Source organism: Crinia signifera, chromosome 2 (assembly GCF_055691185.1).
Source record: "Crinia signifera chromosome 2, ASM5569118v1, whole genome shotgun sequence".
NCBI classification, from domain to species: domain Eukaryota; kingdom Metazoa; phylum Chordata; class Amphibia; order Anura; family Myobatrachidae; genus Crinia; species Crinia signifera.
Genome location: NC_139218.1, coordinates 68,101,713 through 68,127,910, shown reverse-complemented (window position 1 = coordinate 68,127,910; position 26,198 = coordinate 68,101,713). Strand labels below are relative to the sequence as shown.

Sequence of the window (26,198 nt, the reverse complement as noted above, 5' to 3'; positions counted from 1 at the left end):
AGAATATGTCTCCTATGTACAATTAGGCACTAGCGTTTTCTGCCATGCTCTATTCTTTTAACATAGCCCAGTACCAAAATATTACACTACAGCTCCTGTAGGAGATTTCAGTGTGTCTGTAATCAACTGGAAAAGCAAGCTGGATAACTTAAACCATAGATATAAATGGGTAAGTCTCATATATAGTCTCATTTTAGTCCTGACGATGGGTTAACACCCGAAACGGCATTGACCACCTCACATTAAATATCTTTCACGCAAGTCCCGGAGTGACGCCTGTTTGTTTGCATCGTATACTTGGTGGATCCCCCATCTAGAAAGGCACCCCGGGCAGCTAATAACAGGAGTGCGAGGAGTGCCGGACAACCTTGGGACAATATAAATATATATATATATTAGCAGCAAGCAGGGGCTATATGCGGCAACATTTCAGTGCACACTTTTGTTTTGTGGTCCTGATTTTTCTTCAGGTCCTGTGACACAAAATAAAAGTGGACACTGAGACATTGCTGCATATAGCCAATGTTTGCTGTTATTGAGACCCACACAACATTCAAGTGTTAACATGGAGACTGGAAACTTTCTTTTTGGTGCAGGCACATGGGGTAGTACCCAATGGGAGAGCTTGTATGTATGTATGTATGTATGTATGTAACTGTTCCCCATATAAACAGATTTTCTCAAACCTTTTAATAATTTTTATATGGTGCTACAAGGGTTCAGCCTTTATAGTTGATACAGCAATTTCATAGTACATGGGTGAACAGACAGAAGTTAAGCGTTATTCATTTTACAAGTATACATAATCCACATGACATAATTTTGTTGAGTCCACAGGGGGAGCTGCTATGGGCACATTTTTGTTCGGACTTAAACAGGAAAAAGATGACACTGTTAGTAAAGGATTTGGAGTGATTCAATGTATATAGTGTATATATTTACAAACATTATATTCAGATGTGAAACTTGCCATGCATCACAGGAAACGGCAATGGGTTAGTCGCATGCTGGCGGCACTGGTTTGAAGATCTTTCAGACATTGCCGGAGCAGGCCCGGGTTGACAGTCCTAGGCAGCCCTGCAATCGGCATGGGTTATTCCTAGGAGATGCAATCTGATCCAGTGCCCTGGCTTATGTCTTTAATGGTGAGTTTTTAGACCCAGTTAGCACCAAGAAGTAGCTAATTGGCTCCACCCTACCCCAAGCACACATACCACTATGCAGATCACATGACCTCATATTTGTGAGCTAAAATGTAGTCCCTGTAAATGACTTCACACTGCGTAGCAGAGCAGACACGGCTTGTGTGGGAAAGAGACCACCCCAGGAATAACTTGGATCTGCAGTATAGAGCGGAAGAGATTGTTCGAGTTGGGAACTGGGTCGAAGACCTGTATTTGCTGGTGGGCGTTTGTCTCCTGCTATCAGCCACAGTTATTCTCTCTCTCCCTCCCTCCAGCGGGTCTATTTATCCATGATGGCTGTGAAGAGGTTTGTTATGATGATCCATCTCTTGTTTTGTTCCTACAATAGAGAATGTTCTACCTAGGTTCATTATGAAAAATCTCATGGGGAAATATACATACATTTGGTTTCATTAACAGTAAATAGAAATAAACATCCCCATGCTACTGTGATTGGTAAAAAAGATAAATGACTGATGTTTCCATCAAGTTTTCTGTAATGGGGTTTATTACGAGGATGTTGAGCAGCAGACGTAGGAGGATATCACTGAGCTTTCACCTGTAAATGAAAAAAAGTGTTACTGTATAGAGTTTTTCGTTTTAAAATTTAACAAAAGCACATTTTGTTATCGATTTTAAGATCACATGTCAACAAAATCACTGACCTGTTGGCACCATCTATCTGTTCTGTACAGAAAACTCACTCCAAATATTTTAAACTGAACCTTAATCTTGATATGTGGTGTATATCCTGGTACTTGGGATCCTGACGGTAAGTATTGGGGATAGGCTGCGGGAAGGTTGACTTAAGGATGAAATTTAACAAGATCCCTTATGATCGGTGCACGCTCCCATCCCTTCAGCTGTAAAGGATTGTTAAACAGCAGTTCACAGCACGGCGTGGCTTCTCTTGGAAGAAAATAATATAATTTCTCCTTCATCCACTAGGTGTCACTGGAGCGTAGACAGTGGGGAATAGAAGGGCGACCACAGGGAGCATGGGCACTATTTATTTAAATTAAATGTGGCTGACTCCTCCCCTTCTACTTCCCCTCCACGGCAGTCTTTAGATTGTGCCCGAGGGAGCTGGTCACGTCTCTGACTTCTCCTGGGCAATGTAATTAGTTAGGACAAGCATTGAGGACAGGCAGGTAGCACTCTGTCACTACCTGCCTGCTACGCGGGCGCTGCCGGGGGGGACCCGGCTGCAGCTACGGGCATTGCGCCCGGGTCCCCGGCTGAAAAGACCACCGGCTGTGAGGCGTCTGTCGTCTGCGGTGGCGAGAGACTCCCCAGCCAGACCGCCGACCATGAGCAAGGAGCCGCCGGAAGGGGACAGGGTTCAGCGCGGGCTGATCTCTCATCATTCCGGGACTGTCAATGTCCTCACAAACAGCGCTGGCGGACATTTTACTGAGATTTGGCGCCTTTGCACGCTAGGAGATTAAAGTGCACAGCTCTCCTGAATCTGGGTGACCGTCCTGCTACTGCTCTTCCCAGGTGTTCTGAGTAGAGCCGGGTGAGACAGTTTGGGCTGTATATAAATTTAGGCTGTAGCGCTTATTCAGAACAGCGCAGTGACTGTCTTTCCTGTCAGTGTTTCTAACTGCACTCTGTGTGTGAGTGTAGAATCTGGTTGTACTTTCATATATTTACATATATTGTCTGACAACTCCTCATGGCAGGGGGAAGCTCCAAAAGGCTAGCTTGCAAAAAGTGTAGTAATAAGTTTACACCGCCTTCAGAGGGAGTTCTGCTTTGTGATAATTGCATTGCAGATCCTCCCATCACACAATCTGCTGCGGACACCCCTGCATGGGCTGCTCAGCTCACAGATGTTATGTCCCGACTTTCCTCTGAGCTCTCTGCTTCACAGAGGAACAGAGATGCTGCCAAATCACAGCAGGTTTCTTTAGCTTCAGCCATGGAAGGTCTAACTAAGGCTTTGGCTCCACGCCAAACACACAAGCCTCAGCAGCCTCTGGTACAGGGCAAAAGACAATTCCCTCATATCACAGAGTCTGATTCAGATGAAATGCCTGAATTAGAAGAGGGAGAGTTCATCAATCTAGATGCAGATGAACCTGTACCTAGTACATTGGATTCGGCTCCTGTTATACAGGGGTTGGAAGATCTTATTAACATGGTTAAGATTGCATTAAATGTTGATGGAGCTCAGGCTCCTGTGCGGCCTTCCCTTTTTGGAAAAAAGCCAAAACAGTCGTCCACGTTTCCTCCTTCTGAGGAGCTGGATGAGCATGTTACATAGGCCTGGAGTCGCCCAGATAAAAAAAAATTTAAATACCAAGGAATTTTTTTGCACCTTATCCTCTGCCACAAGAGGGTAGAAAGAAGGTGGAAACCCCGCCTATAGTTGACCCATCGGTTACTCGTTTGTTTAAAAATACAGTACTACCCATACCGGGGGCCTATTCCTTAAAGGATGCGTCTGACGTGAGTTGGAGCTTACGCTCAAATCTATTTTTACTGCTGCAGGGGTTCTTCAACGTCCTGCGGAGGTAGGCTGCTGGGTCAATAAGGCCATGGGGGTTTTGGCTTCCCAAAATGTAACAAATTTACAGGATGGCCCTGATCCTGACACACAATGGGAAGAACATATCCGTGAAGCCTCTTCTTAATGGAAGTATCAGCGGATATTTGTATGGTGGCGACACGTATATCGGCTTTCTCCATTTCGGCTCTTAGAGCTCTTTGGCTCCGTTAATGGCAGGCGGACGCTGAATCTAAGCATGCTGTGGAAACCATTCCTTTTACAGGAGATTGTCTGTTCGTTGCCGAACTAGATAAATGGATCTCACAGGCTACGGGTGGGAAGTCTCACTTTCTCCCTACTGCTCCTCCAGCACCAAGTAAATCTTATCAGGGTCCGTCATTTTGGTCCTTTCGTCCACAAAACAGATTTCGTGGCCGCTCTAGAGGAGGTATGTCTGCACAAAGAGGAGCTCATGGCAGAGGTCTCGCCTCAGCTCAGCAGAAGGCCAAGTCCACCTCATAGCCTTCCCCATGACTGCCTCCCGGGTTATTTATGAGACTACAAGGTTTGGGGGGGAGATTAAAGTTATTCAAACACGTTTGGAAACAGTCCTGTCAGGATGCTTGGGTCACAGATCTGGTGACCTTCGGTTTCCTCTCTCCTCCACCCCATAGGTCATGGGTCTTCAAACTGCGGCCCTCTAGATGTTGTGAAACTACAACTCCCAGCATGCCTTTCCACAGTTTTGCTATAAGGGAGTTTTAAAACTGTGGCAAGGCATGCTGGGATTTGTAGTTTCACAACATCTGGAGGGCCACAGTTTGAAGACCCATGCCATAGGTTCTTCAAAACCGGTTTGCCAGTTTTGCCAGAAAATAAGTTACTCCTAGAGTCCGCTATCTACAGACTCCAGGAAATGGGAGTTGTGATTCCTGTTCCAGATCACCAGAAGACACAAGGGTTTTACTCAAGTCTGTTCCTTGTGCCGAAGCCGGACGGCTCGGCATGTCCAATTCTCAACTTGAAACATCTCAACCCCTTTTTACGTCCAGTGAAATTCAAAATGGAGTCTCTGCAATCAGGGATTGCAGGCCTCAATCAGGGGGAGTTCCAGGCATCTCTGGATATACCCATTTGGCCACCTCATCAGGTGTTTTTAAGATTTGACATTCTGGAGCATCATTGGCAATTCCTGGCCCTACCATTCGGCCTCTCCTCAGCACCCAGGGTGTTCACCAAGGTGATGGCCATTATGATGGAAGTGCTCAGGACAAAAGGATTAAAGGTCATACCTTACTTAGACGATCTCCTGCTGAAGGGACCTTCAGAGGAATCTCTCACTGCAAACATTCTCTTAACACAGAGAACGCTCAGAGCACGGATGGATTCTCAATCTAAAAAAGCCCTAATTACAGCCCTCGCAGAGGATGCAATTCTTAGGGATGATCTTGGACACCATTCAGCTGAAAGTATTTTTGCCTCAGGAGAAGATTGTATCTCTCCAGGATTTAATTTGAGAGAGCCTCTGTCAGAATCGGGTCTCAGTACTTCTGTGCACCAGACTGTTAGGGAATATGGTAGCTTTATTCGAGGCGGTCCAGTATGGCCGCTTCCGCTGTTGACCCTTTCAACTCTGTCTCCTCAGCCAGTGGTCGGGGTCCCATCTTCATCTGCAGCAACGAATAAAGTTGTCTCATCAAGCCAGGTTGTCCCTGCTGTGGTGGCTCAACTCTTCCAATCTTCGGGAGGGGAAGAGATTTGCAGTTTGGCACTGGACTCTCCTCACCACGGATGCCGGTCTCCACGGATGGGGTGCGGTCACTGCGGACCATCAGTTCCAGGGTCTGTGGACATCTCAGGAAGCTCGGCTCTCCATAAACGTCTGAGAACTAAGGGCAGTATACTATGCCCTTCCTCAGGCTCATCATCTTCTGCAGGGTCAAGCCATAAGAGTGCAATCGGACAACTCAACTGCCGTTGCATACATAAACAAGAAGTGAGACTGATCCTCATGTGGGCGCGGAACAACGCCATGGTGATTTCAGCAATATTCATCCCAGGGGTGGAAAACTGGGAGGCTGACTTCCTAAGTCGACAGGATGTGCATCAGAGAGAATGGTCACTCCATCCGCAGATCTTCAGGAAGCTAGGGGGGCGTCCTGAAGTGGACTTAATGGCATCTTGTCTCAACCACCAGCTTCCACTTTACTTCGCTCGAATTTGAGATCCAGCAGCTGCAGGAGTAGACGCACTAACGGCTCCTTGGCCCTTCCAGTATGTATACCTCTTCCCTCCTTTCCCGTTGATTCCTCGGGTTCTGCAACGCTTACAGAGAGAGAAGGTAACGGCATTAATTGCTCCGGATTGGCCGAGACGGTCCTGGTACACCAGCCTGACGTCTCTATTAGTGGACGAACCATAGCCCCTTCCTCTTCAAGAGGATATTTTCGTCCAAGGTCCTTTTCTCTTTCCAGACTTAAAGCGTCTTCATTTGAAGGCTTGGTTACTGAGAGGGCCATTTTGAGACGAGCCGGTATCCCAGGTTCGGTCATACCCACTATGATGAGTGCCAGGAGCATTATCGCATTTGGAGGGCATATATCTCTTGGTGTGAAGGTCGTAGTGTTTCCTCCACGCTCTTCAAAAAGGCTAGGTTACTTCTTTACTTACAGCATGGCCTAAACTCAGGATTGTGTTTAGGATCCTTAAAAGTGCCGGTCTCTGCTTTATCTATATTTTTTCAGAAGAAGATTGCACTCATGCCAGAAGTGCAGACTTTCTTCCAGGGAGTATTGCGGCTGCAACCTCCTGTTCGTCTTCCAACGGCTCCGTGGGATTTGGGCCTGGTCCTTTCCTTCCTGGGATCTTCCATGTTTAAACCTTTTGGATGAGGTTGAATTGCGAAATTTAACATGGAAGACTGTTCTTCTGTTGGCATTGGCTTCCGCCAGAAGAGTCTCTGAATTGGGAGCATTATCGTGTCGCTCCCCCTTTCTAATATTTCATTCAGACAGGGCAGAGCTTCGGACTAACATCCTTTTTGCCTAAGGTAGTTTCTACATTCCATTTAAACAAGCCTATTGTTGTGCCTGCTTTTACAGAAGTTTCTGGCAACAGTTATTTGGATGTGGTTAGAGCTCTGCGAATTTGTTTCCAGTACTGCGTCCATTAGAATATCGGATGTTCTCTTTATCACCTACGATCTGATAAAGAGAGGGTGGCCAGCATCAAAACAGACTCTAGCCAGATGGATACGTATCACCATTCGTCAGGCCTCCTCCGGTATCTATAGAAGCGCACTCTACACATTCAGTTGGCCCATCCTGGGCGGCTACCCGAGGAGTATCCATTCAACAATTATGTAGAGCTGCCACTTGATCGGGTTGTCAGACCTTTGTACAGAGTCGATACTTTTGTGGCCTCTGCTTCGCAGTTTGGTCGTCCAGTTTTATGGAGTTCCCAGCGCCTTCCCGCCCATCTTGGGAGCTCTGGGATGTCCCCACTGTCTACGCTCCAGTGACTTACCGTAAATCATTTTCTCCGAGTCCACAGGTGTCACTGGACGCCCACCATCGGCACTGTTGCCATTTCAGGTTATTGTTCAAATTTGGACTTCTTCCTGTCTGAAGAGTTCTCGTACTATTTAAGTATACATATCTTGTGTGGTTGATATGATTGCCGTATTTTCTCACTACTGTTTCACTCTTTTCTTATGATTTAAAAATGTATATGATATATTTACCTCCTCTTCGGAAGTGTGTGGTTCTTCCAGCTCCCTCCGGGCACAATACTTATGACTGCCATGGAGGGTAAGTAGAAGGGGAGGAGTCAGCCACACCAATTTAAATAAATAGTGCCCATGCTCCCTGTGGTCGCCCTTCTATTCCCCACTGTCTACGCTCCAGTGACACATGTGGACTCAGAGAAAAAGGATTTACGGTAATTACAAAATCCCTGTTTTCTGGTTGGGACATGGGTAGATGTATGAGGCAGTAACAAGAGTTGCTGTAACCTGAATGTTGGGGCGGGGCTTAATAATGGCATGCCTACAATGATGACATTAGCACTGAAGCGGCATTTTAAACATTGCTGAATTATTTTTTTAACGACATCCCCGCTTTCAAATAATTCCACTTTGAGAAGGTTATCCCAGAACATACAAGTCCAGGAATTGGGGAATAACTGTCCCCTCCAAAGAGTCCCCTCCTTGTAAGCTCTTTGTTCTTGTCTGGTGGTTCCCAATCAAAATATCTGCACTGCCTATATATGGGTTTGATATATTGACTGAATTATTGCACACTAAAACTTACTCTAATTGAATGTCATAATTGCTACAGTTGGTATTCACAATGATGTTACCTGTCAAACATGATACTGATTGGCTCGCCGCAGTGATCTGCCATTGGCTCCTGACTCGGGAGCCCTGATTGGCTCCCGAATAGCGGGAGATTCAAACCGCTGCGAGCGGAGCCTTGTATTGGCGGCCGCAGCGGTGCCAGATTCAAATTACCGCTCCGTTCGCTGCCGCTTCCATCCCCGCTGCACCAGTACTGTGGGTACAGGGAACATACAGCTGATCCCCATGCCCGCCGGCAAATATGGTAGTTATTGATATTTATGTAACTAGCCCCAAAAGTGCCATAATAGACTTTAGCAAAATTATTATTACAAATCTCCCACATTGCTCAGTACATGGTTTTGTCTATTAGAGCAAGCTTTTGCAATCCATGCTGAACCAGGCATTTAATTGTCTTTTTTAAGTTCACGCTGTGATATCATTCGCAACAAAATGGCGTGGGAATATTGATGGTTTTGCTGTCGTTTAGATTACTCTTCGTCAGAACGAGTATGATGATAGTTATAGGCTTACAGTTCAATGCCCATAGTTACTCTACCCCAAGTTAAAGGAGTGCTGTAAAACAATTCTTGTAAATCATCCTCTTTCTGCTGGTTTGGTTCAAAGAGCAGTTACAAGACCGGTCACACAAGTTTGTCAGGAACAGGAGCTGTATTTACTAAAAAGTGAGCATGTAGCCTATATGGAAATAACTGACTGTACTGCAGAAAGACCGTAGTATGGAACCAGCCACGCACAGTACTTTACTGTGACAATACAATGTCTACTTACATATCAGTGTCATGCCGACTCTTCTTACACTGTAAGGAAAAAGGAACAGGTGGTGATTTTATGTACAATGTGACATTTAGAGCAGCCTGCTATACACATGGTATTATATTAGCAAATGGCTTAGGATAGAGCCTCAAAAAACTGTAAGAAAACATTGTGTTTTTCTATTAACGCATTACTAAAGCACACATGTATTTTTTTTAGGATTTTTTTTTTTTTAAGGGGGGAATCCATCAAACTGACTTATTTGTAGGAATAATTCTTCCTAAAATTAAATGTATTTAATATTTCTAAAAGATTTTAAAAGACGTGGTATACATATATACAATTGTCGGGCCGTTCTGGGTCGGACGGCCGTACAATTGTATAGGTGTGTACGCTGTCCTGTACGATCGATAAACGGCCCAAAACGGTCGTTTCCGTCCATACTCGGTCGGTCGAAGGTTCTTTGCTGTTTAATTTTCATCCGACAGGAAGGGCCCATATCGGAACAAAAGGGCAGTGTGTACGCACGTTCGATCGATATGCTGGCCGTTCTTGCGACTATACTGCCAAAGCTTGAACACCCATGTGGGCGTTCCATAGCTGCATCATCTGTCCTACAGCACGAGAAGCGTTCACCTCTCCCCATGTATATTTAAAGAAATAATCAAAATATACATGCACCCATCTTTATAGCAGGTCGCCATAAAGTACACTATAATAGTGCCACAAAAGTAATGAACTGCGCTAATTGTTGCAGTATGGTATATTGAGTGAATAGCAATAACATTATAAACTGGCGTAAATCAAAAATTGATAGACTACACTAGTTGCTGCAGTGTAGTATATTTAGTACATTGCATTCAGATAACACACTTGAATAAATCATGTGTGGAGGTGGCAAGGTTAATATGGTTCACGGAGTCGTGGCTCAGATAGTGAAGCCGCTGCTCCTGATATATATGTGCAGGCTGTCAGACAACAGATACAGGATTTGAGCAGCACAGGCAGTCAGACAAATGCCTTAAAAGGGCTAAGGATATTAATGCACAGTCGCTGTCATTTCAATTTTGCATTTAGTAATATAACACACACTGTTAGGAGTGCCAGCACGGCTAAAGGATGCCATACGAATGCTATGTTTGGATCAGCCAATAAAGGTAGAGGTGATCCTAGTAATTAAATAGTCACTGAAAGTCCATATGATGTCAATATTCCTTATCTGTGAGAGCCGATAATTGTGAAACGGAGAGAACAGGGGTGCAGTACTGTGGGTGGTCTGAGTGCGGCGTCCCGCTGCACAGACAGATGTGAAGTCTTCAGGCACTTCTTTAGAGCATTGGTCGTCAGTGGTTTTCCTCCCAGCATTTCTGTATCCCACCTCTAATTTCAGGGAAAGCATCTACAGTCAGCCGGCAGGCACAGATACGGCAAACTGCTATAAAGATGCGGAAAGCGACTACCTAGTCACTTTGCCGTATCTGTCCATAGTCACCCTGCCGGCTGCTATAAAGATGCGGTAAGCGACTACCTAGTCACTTTGCCATATCTGTCCCTAGTCACCCTGCCGGCTGACGTCTACCCCGTCTTTATAGTAGTCCACCTATATATTTTGTTTAGGTTCTGTAATCATGCCTCTTTGTTTTGGTATGCCCTTAACCCAGCCCATTATGATAAATATATATATATATATATGTGTCAGAAGGCCAAATCGGGAGAGTGTGTACGCTGGTACAATCTTTTTCTTGCAACTGTTTGGACGGGAGAACATCGGACGTCGCAAGTAAAATTGTACAGGTGTGTACGCGCGTATCGGCTGTTGTTTGTGGGTGGTCCGACGGGTCTACGGTCGGCCGAGCGGTCACAAAAAAACAGGGATTGTATAGATGTGTACCCAGCTTAACAATGAGATGGTTAAAGCTATTTAGGAAAGGCCCGTTCATGTCTCCAAATCATTCTTCAATCTACGTGTTTTACAGTTGTAAAACACCCCCCCTCCTCATTTAAAGCCCTTCATCTAGTCATTGTCTCTGTTCTCCACTTTCATCTTTTCATTCTTCCAATTCTCTCTCTCATCATGGGATACGGTCACTAGGTCTACAAGCATTAGGTCGATGTGTATGAATGTTGACATAGGTTAGGTCGACACAAACATTAGGTCAACATGGGGAAGGTCGACAGTCAAAAGGTTGACATGGAGTTTTCACTTTTTTACTTTTGGGGGGAGGGGGGGGTTGACATGTGCCCACAGGCGGTTTTTCATGCTCTACCATCCACTAGGGCGTTGTGGGAGAATAAAATAGTGTGCCGAGCGCAGCAAGGCACCGTGCCTGAAGCATGGTGAGCACAGCGGTTTCAGTGTTCATGTTGACTATGTCGACATTTGGGACCAAAAAACACGTAAAACCCCATATCTGCCTGTTGACCTAAATGCTTGTGTCGACCTAATGGCCCTGTCGCTATAACCCATGTCAACCTTCCTGCATGTCGACCTAATGCTTGTCAATCTAGTTGCTGTCTATCTAGTGATCTATACCCCTAATCACATTAATCTTCTCATTCTATCCATTCCTCTTCTCACTCTCCCTCTTATCTGGGGAGAGCTTAGTGGACAGTTTCCTCCCTCTTAATGATTCAGGCTGAATTCAGATAAAGCAGAGTCTAAACTTTGTCTGAATACCCTGAAGACAGAATGTACAGTTACAGGACCAATTACCATTACAAATGATGAGGAATGCTACATAAAAATCCAGGCGGTGCATTGATTTTAAACATTAACTTTGTTGCGAGATACAGCAGGTGTTAACATAAGTGTTTTCAAGCATGACTAAAAGTATAGTACTTTTCACAATATTGGGCAGATTAAATATCTGCGGAGTAAGCACCTGAGGTAAATAAATCTGCAGTTTTTGCAAATACAGTATATGTAACTAAAATCGCTGAATTACCTACTATTTAGTGGTTCTTCAAATCCTATTATTAATGCCCTTTGGTGTGCTGGGGGAAAACATCCCCTCACTATCAGCACCTGAGGGGAATTTTTCGGGGTGTAGTTGGAAAAACACAGGTGTGTTAAGGGTGGGTCTCTGACATCAGCGCTGTCCACTTCCACCCTGTCTCAGTTGCAGATTAATGGAATCCTCCATTAATGTACTCTTGTTTGCACAGATGCAAAAACTTTTAGATGCTCCAGGAATTGCAAATGGATTAGCGAATGGATAGCGGTTACTGGTCCATTCACAATTTTGCATGGGGCATTTTTACTTTCAGACTGGGTGATGGCTTTCTGCGAATTGTCGCATTATATTGATCCATGCTGAATTAGACCCATTGGGTACTGTCCTGGCCCACAGATTAGCCAATGACAGCTAGGCTGCTTGCTGCACCTGCACTTCTGTTTTTGAAAGTGGATATAAAGACTAAACTGCCACAACATGACTCTAGTTGTTGATGCTGGCCGAAACTTTGGTAACATAGCAAAGTAATACTTACATTTTACTTATTGCAAATAAATTGCCTCATAGATACAAGACATGTTATGTATAAATATTTTGACAGTAATTTATGGCTATGTGCTTAAATATTCATCCAGGGTTGTGAAAACGTACTTTAATTATTTGCTCTCTCCGTGCAAAGATTCCAAAGGCAATAATGAGGGCTCCCACTACCACTGCTGCTGCAATTGCTTCCACAGGTAGAACATCCTTTCGTTCTGTTGAAGACAAATCACGTTTAACATTCTGCTCTTATCACAGTGACTGATCACTGCCACTAATCTAAAACAAGCAATTTCCCAGACTAGTGGCCCATAACAATTCAGCACTGTCACACAATGTACAAGCCTGTAGAATAAGTCTGTATTCCCACAAACATTCTGTTCTTCTATCTGATGCGTGCCTATTTTTCTGCTAAAACATCTCTATTTATAAGCAAGTTATGATCCGAATAACAGTGGGCACACTTATTGGCCACATAAACTGTAATGCCGCCCATACACGCTGCGATTCCCGTTGGTGCGATGTGTGCTTTGAGGTGCACGCTCCCGCTGCACCTCATCACACAGTACAAAAAGTATGTGCTGCACATACTATTTGTACTTGCTTTTCATCGCATCGCATTGCATGCACAAGGCATGCAATGCGATGTGATGGATGCTATTTAAGCCCAGAACGCACGCCGGGATTGCAGCGTGTATGGGCAGCTTAAGATCTCATTAGCAGGCTCCTCTGTGTTTCATGTCTTTTCCCATTCATCTACCCATTTGCACACTGTCCATCCTATGACAGGATCCTCTGGGATGCTGGCAGTCAAAATACCGGCGCTAGAATCCAAACTTGCAGACAGAAGACAGGCACCAGAATCCCAATATCACTTTCAATGCAAATGCAAGAATACGGACTACCGGCACCCCGATTGTAAGTATACTGGACCGGGTTAGGCCAGTGGTTCCCAAACTGTGCGCCTAGGCTCCTTGGGGAACCATGGGTTGGTCGTCCAGCACCAATTCAAATTATTTATGATCAATTGTTTATGGCACTGAAATGGTTGCTGGATATTATTTGTATACAATTCACAGGCATCTGCTCAATAATGTGAAAACAAGAGGATGTGTGGCGCCACCTGTGAGAGACCTCAGTCCAGATACCAGGTATACCAGGCAATATCCCCCTTCTAATTACGGGGTGTCAGCCAATCATTCAATAGTAGAAGTAATGGTAAGTTACTTTAGGAAAAATGTGGGTACAATAGATGAAGATACGGCGACTATTGCTCTGGAGTAGTCTATACTGACTGTGCTGGTCCGCACAGTAATAAACCATAAAAAAGTTATTTTAAAAGTGGATTTAGAACACGGTATATATTTCTCTATAGGTATGATAAAAATATCAAAAGGTGGGTATAAAAAATAGATACATTTATTTGGACAAGATAGAAGAATATGTTTCAAATAAAAAACAGACAATTTAATAATTTTTTAAAAAACGTTCTATACTAAAAAATTATTAAATAAAAAATTATTAAAAACAATACTAAGGTGCAAAAAGAGAAAGGAGGGTAGCTTATCTTTAAATAGATGAGACAGGAGGGCTGTAGAGTCCCAACGCGTTTCGTCCTTCAGACTTTATCAAGGGGTGCAAGTAGGCTGAGGCCAGACCTATATTTATACTAGTAAAGTGCCTGTTCCTATAGTGACATCACTTCCTGTCACTTAATTTTACTAACTAAATATCAGGGAATAAAATAGTCATATCAAAGTCTCCTATATCTTGCGCTGTATTGCGCTATAGTAGCATTAACAGGTGTGAATGGATAACATAAGACTTTTGTAAAACAATAGATACGAGTAAATTGGATGTGTGAGCGGTACTTCCGCCACACATCCGGTGTCCGTTTAGCGCTACTGCGCATGCGCCCGCATCGCGTCAGTTCAGATGCCGGTTTTCTGTATTGTAGTGTCCTTGCGCTACTGCGCATGCGTCTGTCCATTCCATGAGATGTGACGTTTCAGGTCCTCTAGTGGATGGAAGGGCGTCTCGATGCTGTGTATACAGTTTTCTGTGCTGAGTGTTTCTCATATCGGCGGCCATTTTATTGAGGACTGCTGATCATTTATGAATGCAGGAGTTGCGGTGGCCATTTTGTGAGGGGTTTTCCTTATGGCAACATATAATAGGATAGAGAATACAAAACGTAAATGAACTTTTAAATGACAATTTGCATTAGCTTGTATTCAAGTAACGTTTTATGGTTTATTCACGTATTTTAGGTGACTGGAGGTGTACAACATTAACACATACAGACTTAATGAGTGATGAGCGATAATAAAGTGATCTGTGCAGAAAGTGCTTAGTGTTAATTATAAGAGGCTTATTTAGTAGTATATAACATAGTGATGTGCCTATAAATAATTAATTAATTCAAGGGTATCATGATTAAATACATTTGTTTATTAAGTGAACAGTATCTAAAAATACAATCTATCACATAGATAGTGCAACATGCGATTTATATACTGTAATAATTTTAAAAATATATAATTGATTAGTTATATAGTTATTAACCCTCCCTTCGATATCACAATGGTGTTTATATATATGACATTGGCCAATGTTCACAGGCGTATTCTACAGCACTGAATTTTCCCGGGAGGTCTCCCATCCCCGTACTTGTCCAGCCCAACACTGCTTAGCTTCCAAGATCGGACGAGATTGGGCGTGTACCAGTAATGTGGTTTGACAGTAGAAGTGTGAACCGGTCCGATGTGTAATGGTCCAAATTAGTGATTCGATAGGGAGGGTGTTCTAGAGTGATTGTGCTTAAAGTGATAATAAGTAGGTGGAAAAAAAGGGATAAATGGCATATGGAAGATAGGACCTTATAAAAACGGGGCAATTTCGTAGCTTTCATTAAAACCGTCTGGATGCATGGTTTTAAGCTCAAAGATCCAGAACATCTCTCTTTGTGATAGTTTATTAGCTAGGTCCCCTCCTCTGGGGCCTAGTCTCACATGTTCAATTGCCTTGAAGGTGAGTCCCTCAGGGTTAGCGTCATGATGCGTCTGGAAATGTTTGTAAATATTATGTGTGTCCACTTTGTTTTTAATGTTTCTGCTGTGTTCTTGTATCCGTAGTTTCAGGATCCGCTTGGTTTTACCAACGTATTTTAGCTTGCATGGACATTCTAGCAGGTAAATCACTGAAGAAGTATTGCAGTTAGTGAAGTCATTGATTTTGTAATCCTTGCTGTTATCCGAGTTTGTGAAGCTTTTCCTGTTCGGATGTACATGTTTGCAAATATTACATTTGCCGCACTTGTATGCACCTTTGCACTTTGGTCCTGATGGGTTTAGATTATCATTTGAAGTTAAAAGGCTGGGTGCCAGAATGTCTTTCAGGTTTCTGGACTTTTTAAATATTAATGCAGGTCGTTGGGGGAGAATCTCTTTGAGTATGGGATCCATTAGGAGGATTTTCCAATGATCGTTCAATGATTTCCTGATCTTTGGTTCATGTTGGCTGAAGGTCGTAATGAATGCTGTAGAATTGTTTTTATCGTCTTTTGTTTTATACTGTAGGAGTTCCTCTCTGTTAGTATTCTGAATTCTGGATGTCGCTTGTTGTAGAATATTTTGAGGGTACTCTTTCTCCTCGAATCTTTTCTTATAAATTTCCAGTTGTTTTGCACACTCATCCTCCTTACTACAATTCCTCTTGATCCTGTGGAACTGAGAGTAGGGAATGTTTTCTTTCCATTTACGTTGATGGTTGCTTTTATAGTGTAAATAACTGTTTGTGTCCACTGTTTTGACAAAATTGAGTGTGTTTATGGAATTATTTTCCCCTTGCAGTATGAGGTCCAGAAATTCAATTTGGTTCTTGTTGAAGTTGGATGTGAATTTCAGGTTCAGTTGGTTACCTCCTATGTATTTCAGAAAATCCTCGAACAATTCCTTCGTACCTTCCCAGATAATTAAAATGTCATCAATATAACGTTTATAAAATTTGATATTATTTTTAAAAACGTGATCAGTGTGGATAAAACGTCTCTCCCAGCTCCCCATAAAAAGATTCGCAAAGCTGGGGGCAAAGGTCGTCCCCATTGCGGTCCCGCATTTTTGTAAAAAGAACTGGTCTAGAAATTTAAAATAGTTGTGACTTAAAATGAACTTCATTGCATCACATATAAACGTTTTGTGGTTCGGATCCAGTTCAATATCTTCTTCGAGAAATTCTTTACATGCGTTAATCCCCATCTCATGTTCGATACATGTATAGAGGGACTGAACATCGATGGTTGCCCAGTTAAAGGAGTTGTCCCATTTAAGATTTTTTAAAAGGTTTAAAACTGTGGTGGTATCTTTTAAAAATGCCGGGAGGTCTCTAACATATTTACTCAAGAAAATGTCCACATATTCAGAAAGTCCGGACGTAAGGGAATCGATTCCTGCCACAATAGGGCGACCGGGTGGGTTTTCTAGAGTCTTATGTATCTTGGGCAGGAAATAAAAAATGGGGGTGATGGGGTTGGTTTTCATCAGAAATTGGTACTCTTCTTTCGTGATGGTGTTGCTCCGAAGGCCCTGTAGGAGTAAAGTGCGCAGTTCATCTGTAAAAGTTTCCGTGGGGTCCTTCTTGAGTGCCGTGTAGGAGGATGTGTCCCCCAGAAGTCTGTTGGCTTCCTTCTCGTAATTTTCACGGTCCATAATGACCAGCCCCCCCCCTTTGTCAGCCGGTTTGAGGACTAACTCCTTGTTTTCTTTAAGTGCTTTAAGTGCTTCCCTCTCCTTGTTGGTCAGGTTTTTCTGCTGGATAGGTTGTGCTTCAGTTTCGCATAGGTCCTTCTTCACTAGATCAAAAAAGATGTTAATGTGATTTCCCTTCGATTCAAGTGGGTAGTATTTTGAAGTGGGCTTCAACCCTGATTTTGATCGATTTTCATAGTTGTTTATTGCCGCGTTTTCCTTTCTTGCAAAATGTCTCTTTAGCGTTAGTTTCCTGACGAATTTGTTCAGGTCTATGTATGTTTCAAATTTGTTCATTCCACCTGTTGGTGCGAAGTTGAGTCCCTTGTTTAGTAATGATGCTTCTGCTGTTGTCAAATCATGTTTTGAAAGGTTGAAAATCCCTTTAGGTTGTGTTATTAATGTAGGTTTCTTTTCTTGAGGTCTCTTCCTCCTTCCGCTCCGTTTGCCTCTTCGTCTGTGAGTCTTCGTTTCAGTGGTGATGCGTGTTTGATATTCTCCTTTAGGTTCGTTCTCAGGTTTTCCCTGACCCGGGTGGCTGTGTCCGATGACAAAAAATTCTCCTGTTCGCCTGTAGATCTTAATCTCTGAAGTGGTGTGAAACGATTCTGCAGTCTAATGGTCGGTGTACGGGGTGATCCATAATTCTGATTGTGGAATCTTGATGGTTTATTGAAATTTGTATAGTTTCTTCTCGTATCATTCCTTGGTTGCCGGACGTTATCCGTGAACCTGCTCCAATTTTTGACTTTTCCCAAGTCATAGTCATTCTTATCTCTTGCAAATTTCTTTTCTTTATTTCTTATTACTTCCTCCTCCATTCGTTCAATCTTCTTGTTAAGTACCACCTCGTTCTCTTTGAAGTTCACCTTGTCTTTATATGTGTTAAGGGTTGTTTCTTTAGATTTAATTTCTTCCTCAAGTGTCTGTAGCGTTTTCCTTTTTTCTTCTACTAGTAGTTTCATTAGGTTGAGAGAACAAGTATGTAAAATGGCGTCCCATTTCTCCACAAATGTGTTGTCTGTGTTACCAAAGGTGGGTTGCTTTGTGATCCTCAGACCTCTTGGTATTCTGTTGACGGAGATATATTGCTCAAGTCCTTTAATGTCCCACCATGTTTTCATTTCTTTTGCAAGAAGTCTTTCCATGGATCAAAATTTATCGTCTAGGTCGTTCGTGTTCTCAATTTCCACTGTAGGTTTGGTTTCATTAAATATTCTCTGACACCAGTCATTTCTTATGTTAGTACGTTCGTTTATTCTAAACATGTTTTAACTGATGAGGAATTCCACCAGGCAGCCACGCAAATGATACCAGAAAATGTGAAAACAAGAGGATGTGTGGCGCCACCTGTGAGAGACCTCAGTCCAGATACCAGGTATACCAGGCAATATCCCCCTTCTAATTACGGGGTGTCAGCCAATCATTCAATAGTAGAAGTAATGGTAAGTTACTTTAGGAAAAATGTGGGTACAATAGATGAAGATACGGCGACTATTGCTCTGGAGTAGTCTATACTGACTGTGCTGGTCCGCACAGTAATAAACCATAAAAAAGTTATTTTAAAAGTGGATTTAGAACACGGTATATATTTCTCTATAGGTATGATAAAAATATCAAAAGGTGGGTATAAAAAATAGATACATTTATTTGGACAAGATAGAAGAATATGTTTCAAATAAAAAACAGACAATTTAATAATTTTTTAAAAAACGTTCTATACTAAAAAATTATTAAATAAAAAAATATTAAAAACAATACTAAGGTGCAAAAAGAGAAAGGAGGGTAGCTTATCTTTAAATAGATGAGACAGGAGGGCTGTAGAGTACCAACGCGTTTCGTCCTTCAGACTTTATCAAGGGGTGCAAGTAGGCTGAGGCCAGACCTATATTTATACTAGTAAAGTTCCTGTTCCTATAGTGACATCACTTCCTGTCACTTAATTTTACTAACTAAATATCAGGGAATAAAATAGTCATATCAAAGTCTCCTATATCTTGCGCTGTATTGCGCTATAGTAGCATTAACAGGTGTGAATGGATAACATAAGACTTTTGTAAAACAATAGATACGAGTAAATTGGATGTGTGAGCGGTACTTCCGCCACACATCCGGTGTCCGTTTAGCGCTACTGCGCATGCGCCCGCATCGCGTCAGTTCAGATGCCGGTTTTCTGTATTGTAGTGTCCTTGCGCTACTGCGCATGCGTCTGTCCATTCCATGAGATGTGACGTTTCAGGTCCTCTAGTGGATGGAAGGGCGTCTCGATGCTGTGTATACAGTTTTCTGTGCTGAGTGTTTCTCATATCGGCGGCCATTTTATTGAGGACTGCTGATCATTTATGAATGCAGGAGTTGCGGTGGCCATTTTGTGAGGGGTTTTCCTTATGGCAACATATAATAGGATAGAGAATACAAAACGTAAATGAACTTTTAAATGACAATTTGCATTAGCTTGTATTCAAGTAACGTTTTATGGTTTATTCACGTATTTTAGGTGACTGGAGGTGTACAACATTAACACATACAGACTTAATGAGTGATGAGCGATAATAAAGTGATCTGTGCAGAAAGTGCTTAGTGTTAATTATAAGAGGCTTATTTAGTAGTATATAACATAGTGATGTGCCTATAAATAATTAATTAATTCAAGGGTATCATGATTAAATACATTTGTTTATTAAGTGAACAGTATCTAAAAATACAATCTATCACATAGATAGTGCAACATGCGATTTATATACTGTAATAATTTTAAAAATATATAATTGATTAGTTATATAGTTATTAACCCTCCCTTCGATATCACAATGGTGTTTATATATATGACATTGGCCAATGTTCACAGGCGTATTCTACAGCACTGAATTTTCCCGGGAGGTCTCCCATCCCCGTACTTGTCCAGCCCAACACTGCTTAGCTTCCAAGATCGGACGAGATTGGGCGTGTACCAGTAATGTGGTTTGACAGTAGAAGTGTGAACCGGTCCGATGTGTAATGGTCCAAATTAGTGATTCGATAGAGAGGGTGTTCTAGAGTGATTGTGCTTAAAGTGATAATAAGTAGGTGGAAAAAAAGGGATAAATGGCATATGGAAGATAGGACCTTATAAAAACGGGGCAATTTCGTAGCTTTCATTAAAACCGTCTGGATGCATGGTTTTAAGCTCAAAGATCCAGAACATCTCTCTTTGTGATAGTTTATTAGCTAGGTCCCCTCCTCTGGGGCCTAGTCTCACATGTTCAATTGCCTTGAAGGTGAGTCCCTCAGGGTTAGCGTCATGATGCGTCTGGAAATGTTTGTAAATATTATGTGTGTCCACTTTGTTTTTAATGTTTCTGCTGTGTTCTTGTATCCGTAGTTTCAGGATCCGCTTGGTTTTACCAACGTATTTTAGCTTGCATGGACATTCTAGCAGGTAAATCACTGAAGAAGTATTGCAGTTAGTGAAGTCATTGATTTTGTAATCCTTGCTGTTATCCGAGTTTGTGAAGCTTTTCCTGTTCGGATGTACATGTTTGCAAATATTACATTTGCCGCACTTGTATGCACCTTTGCACTTTGGTCCTGATGGGTTTAGATTATCATTTGAAGTTAAAAGGCTGGGTGCCAGAATGTCTTTCAGGTTTCTGGACTTTTTAAATATTAATGCAGGTCGTTGGGGGAGAATCTCTTTGAGTATGGGATCCATTAGGAGGATTTTCCAATGATCGTTCAATGATTTCCTGATCTTTGGTTCATGTTGGCTGAAGGTCGTAATGAATGCTGTAGAATTGTTTTTATCGTCTTTTGTTTTATACTGTAGGAGTTCCTCTCTGTTAGTATTCTGAATTCTGGATGTCGCTTGTTGTAGAATATTTTGAGGGTACTCTTTCTCCTCGAATCTTTTCTTATAAATTTCCAGTTGTTTTGCACACTCATCCTCCTTACTACAATTCCTCTTGATCCTGTGGAACTGAGAGTAGGGAATGTTTTCTTTCCATTTACGTTGATGGTTGCTTTTATAGTGTAAATAACTGTTTGTGTCCACTGTTTTGACAAAATTGAGTGTGTTTATGGAATTATTTTCCCCTTGCAGTATGAGGTCCAGAAATTCAATTTGGTTCTTGTTGAAGTTGGATGTGAATTTCAGGTTCAGTTGGTTACCTCCTATGTATTTCAGAAAATCCTCGAACAATTCCTTCGTACCTTCCCAGATAATTAAAATGTCATCAATATAACGTTTATAAAATTTGACAACTCCTTTAACTGGGCAACCATCGATGTTCAGTCCCTCTATACATGTATCGAACATGAGATGGGGATTAACGCATGTAAAGAATTTCTCGAAGAAGATATTGAACTGGATCCGAACCACAAAACGTTTATATGTGATGCAATGAAGTTCATTTTAAGTCACAACTATTTTAAATTTCTAGACCAGTTCTTTTTACAAAAATGCGGGACCGCAATGGGGACGACCTTTGCCCCCAGCTTTGCGAATCTTTTTATGGGGAGCTGGGAGAGACGTTTTATCCACACTGATCACGTTTTTAAAAATAATATCAAATTTTATAAACGTTATATTGATGACATTTAAATTATCTGGGAAGGTACGAAGGAATTGTTCGAGGATTTTCTGAAATACATAGGAGGTAACCAACTGAACCTGAAATTCACATCCAACTTCAACAAGAACCAAATTGAATTTCTGGACCTCATACTGCAAGGGGAAAATAATTCCATAAACACACTCAATTTTGTCAAAACAGTGGACACAAACAGTTATTTACACTATAAAAGCAACCATCAACGTAAATGGAAAGAAAACATTCCCTACTCTCAGTTCCACAGGATCAAGAGGAATTGTAGTAAGGAGGATGAGTGTGCAAAACAACTGGAAATTTATAAGAAAAGATTCGAGGAGAAAGAGTACCCTCAAAATATTCTACAACAAGTGACATCCAGAATTCAGAATACTAACAGAGAGGAACTCCTACAGTATAAAACAAAAGACGATAAAAACAATTCTACAGCATTCATTACGACCTTCAGCCAACATGAACCAAAGATCAGGAAATCATTGAACGATCATTGGAAAATCCTCCTAATGGATCCCATACTCAAAGAGATTCTCCCCCAACGACCTGCATTAATATTTAAAAAGTCCAGAAACCTGAAAGACATTCTGGCACCCAGCCTTTTAACTTCAAATGATAATCTAAACCCATCAGGACCAAAGTGCAAAGGTGCATACAAGTGCGGCAAATGTAATATTTGCAAACATGTACATCCGAACAGGAAAAGCTTCACAAACTCGGATAACAGCAAGGATTACAAAATCAATGACTTCACTAACTGCAATACTTCTTCAGTGATTTACCTGCTAGAATGTCCATGCAAGCTAAAATACGTTGGTAAAACCAAGCGGATCCTGAAACTACGGATACAAGAACACAGCAGAAACATTAAAAACAAAGTGGACACACATAATATTTACAAACATTTCCAGACGCATCATGACGCTAACCCTGAGGGACTCACCTTCAAGGCAATTGAACATGTGAGACTAGGCCCCAGAGGAGGGGACCTAGCTAATAAACTATCACAAAGAGAGATGTTCTGGATCTTTGAGCTTAAAACCATGCATCCAGACGGTTTTAATGAAAGCTACGAAATTGCCCCGTTTTTATAAGGTCCTATCTTCCATATGCCATTTATCCCTTTTTTTCCACCTACTTATTATCACTTTAAGCACAATCACTCTAGAACACCCTCCCTATCGAATCACTAATTTGGACCATTACACATCGGACCGGTTCACACTTCTACTGTCAAACCACATTACTGGTACACGCCCAATCTCGTCCGATCTTGGAAGCTAAGCAGTGTTGGGCTGGACAAGTACGGGGATGGGAGACCTCCCGGGAAAATTCAGTGCTGTAGAATACGCCTGTGAACATTGGCCAATGTCATATATATAAACACCATTGTGATATCGAAGGGAGGGTTAATAACTATATAACTAATCAATTATATATTTTTAAAATTATTACAGTATATAAATCGCATGTTGCACTATCTATGTGATAGATTGTATTTTTAGATACTGTTCACTTAATAAACAAATGTATTTAATCATGATACCCTTGAATTAATTAATTATTTATAGGCACATCACTATGTTATATACTACTAAATAAGCCTCTTATAATTAACACTAAGCACTTTCTGCACAGATCACTTTATTATCGCTCATCACTCATTAAGTCTGTATGTGTTAATGTTGTACACCTCCAGTCACCTAAAATACGTGAATAAACCATAAAACGTTACTTGAATACAAGCTAATGCAAATTGTCATTTAAAAGTTCATTTACGTTTTGTATTCTCTATCCTATTATATGTTGCCATAAGGAAAACCCCTCACAAAATGGCCACCGCAACTCCTGCATTCATAAATGATCAGCAGTCCTCAATAAAATGGCCGCCGATATGAGAAACACTCAGCACAGAAAACTGTATACACAGCATCGAGACGCCCTTCCATCCACTAGAGGACCTGAAACGTCACATCTCATGGAATGGACAGACGCATGCGCAGTAGCGCAAGGACACTACAATACAGAAAACCGGCATCTGAACTGACGCGATGCGGGCGCATGCGCAGTAGCGCTAAACGGACACCGGATGTGTGGCGGAAGTACCGCTCACACATCCAATTTACTCGTATCTATTGTTTTACAAAAGTCTTATGTTATCCATTCACACCTGTTAATGCTACTATAGCGCAATACAGCGCAAGATATAGGAGACTTTGATATGACTATTTTATTCCCTGATATTTAGTTAGTAAAATTAAGTGACAGGAAGTGATGTCACTATAGGAACAGGAACTTTACTAGTATAAATATAGGTCTGGCCTCAGCCTACTTGCACCCCTTGATAAAGTCTGAAGGACGAAACGCGTTGGGACTCTACAGCCCTCCTGTCTCATCTATTTAAAGATAAGCTACCCTCCTTTCTCTTTTTGCACCTTAGTATTGTTTTTAATAATTTTTTATTTAATAATTTTTTAGTATAGAACGTTTTTTAAAAAATTATTAAATTGTCTGTTTTTTATTTGAAACATATTCTTCTATCTTGTCCAAATAAATGTATCTATTTTTTATACCCACCTTTTGATATTTTTATCATACCTATAGAGAAATATATACCGTGTTCTAAATCCACTTTTAAAATAACTTTTTTATGGTTTATTACTGTGCGGACCAGCACAGTCAGTATAGACTACTCCAGAGCAATAGTCGCCGTATCTTCATCTATTGTACCCATCTGCTCAATAATGTATAGAAATGACCAGGGCCGGCGCTACCCACTCAGCAGCTCCTGCAAAGCAGGGAGGCGCCATGCTGAAAAGGTGCTGTCTCCCTCCCTGCTCTGCTAAAGCTGCCTCAGCCCTCACTGTCACTGCCTACTACAATAGCAGTGTGCGATGCGATGTGCGCTCTCGTGGGCATACATGCAGCACATACTTTTTGTACTGCTTTCGGATCGCATCGCACAAACATTGCATGCATGCCGTGCGATGCGATCTGGCCCATAACGTATGCGATTCTCACAGCGTGTATGGGCACCTTTAGTGCCTGCAACATTTTGCGGACACAGCACTGAGATGGTGTATGCATACATGTACATGCACCCGAGATCCTCCATAGGATCGCATGTTGCATACGCTCCCACAATCGGGCTGCAGCTTGTTGCAATGGCAATGTGAAAGGGCGCAAAATTTATGGTTTGCAGGAGGGCGCCGGGCACCCTAGCACCGGCCCTGCAAATGACCAGAAATCGCTGTCCATGCCATGACTAGATGAGGTAAAGGTCGATTCCTTAAGGCAGTGGTTCTCAAGCTCAGTCCTCAGGACACCACACAGTTCATGTTTTCCAGTTAACCTGAAATGTCTACTCATTACTGACTGACATATTTTAAAAGATCCAGAGGTGAAGCTAATTATTTCACTTAATTCTGTGAGACCTGCAATACATCCACTGTGTGGGGTCCTGAGGACTGACTTTGAGAACCTGTGCCTTAAGGCATACCCCCCAACATGACCCTCTCCAGGAGGGACACAATGTCATGTTTCTGGACTTCCCTCTTAACATGATTGCCATCACCTGTTTTAAACAGATTGATGGAGAAGAAAGGTGATTGAACACAGTTGACAGCAATCGTAAATTAAAGGAAAGTCCAGGAATAGAGCATTCGGTCCCTCCTGGAGAGGGTCATGTTGGGAGGTATGCCTTAAGGCAGGGGTAGCCAACTACAGTCCTCGAGAGCTACCAACAGTTCATGTTTTCCTGCTCCGCACAGGTGCACTCATTACTGACACATTTTAAAAGATCCACAGGTGGAGCTAAATACTTGTGATTTCTGTGAGGAGATCTGGAAAATGTGCACTGTTGGTAGCTCTCGAGGACTGGAGTTGGCTACCCCTGCCTTAAGGTATCTCTGCAGGAAGATGGTGAAATAGTAACCAGGAGTCGGAGTGACGTAGATTTACTTTTGTAGATGTACATTTCAGTCGCAAACTAGACATGTACCAAAAAAAAAACCGCTTCCTCCAAGATATGAGCAGTAATGGGTACAAACAAATTTATACCACTGTGCAGCCAACACTTCTGGATAACAGATAACTCCCACAAGGTTAAGGCCACATGACAAGGACCTGAGAAGTTATAGTTATCTCTTTCAGGGGTACTTACCAAAGCCTGACAAGAGATACAATTGTGAGATATAAAGTACCAACCAAAATGACAGGAGCTAATTGGTACTTTATCTCTCACAATTAAATACCCCCAATAAACGTATAGGGCCTACACACACAGCGATTTTTGCCTATTTTCTAAGCGATTTCACTAGATCTCTTAGAAATAAAGCACAAAACGTTGTGTGTGCGGGAGGATGGTGATGCACGGTCCCATGTGTCACCATAACCTGACTACATTTTCACTGCATGCAGTATAAATCTAGTTATCGCCCATGTTCTCTCTATTGAGAACACGGGCAGTGACAGATCGCTCAGCACACATCGCTCTGTGCTGAGCAATCATGCACCTGCCCCCAGTCCGCCCCCGGCCTGCTCCGATGCTTGTGAATATTTCGGCGACTATTCAAGTCACCAAAGCCAT

The 26,198-nt window shown here is 42.2% G+C and overlaps 1 protein-coding gene and 3 pseudogenes across 1 annotated transcript in view; 1 reads left to right on the top strand and 3 right to left on the bottom strand.

The window, feature by feature from the left end:
* Window positions 1–718: 718 nt before the first annotated feature.
* The window catches only part of TMIGD1 (transmembrane and immunoglobulin domain containing 1), a 92,973-nt gene continuing 67,493 nt past the window's right edge, over window positions 719–26,198 (bottom strand). Inside the window, exons 5-7 of the mRNA XM_083170986.1 lie at window positions 12,397–12,500; window positions 8,807–8,835; window positions 719–1,743 (exon numbers count right to left, since the gene is read on the bottom strand). Coding sequence (XP_083027112.1) covers window positions 1,740–1,743; window positions 8,807–8,835; window positions 12,397–12,500 — 137 coding nt within the window. The 3' untranslated portion in view covers window positions 719–1,739. The remainder of the gene's footprint in view (window positions 1,744–8,806; window positions 8,836–12,396; window positions 12,501–26,198) is intronic.
* LOC146060802 (5S ribosomal RNA) lies at window positions 14,911–15,033 on the bottom strand (annotated as a pseudogene).
* On the bottom strand, window positions 19,883–20,005 carry LOC146060801 (5S ribosomal RNA; annotated as a pseudogene).
* On the top strand, window positions 22,836–22,958 carry LOC146060800 (5S ribosomal RNA; annotated as a pseudogene).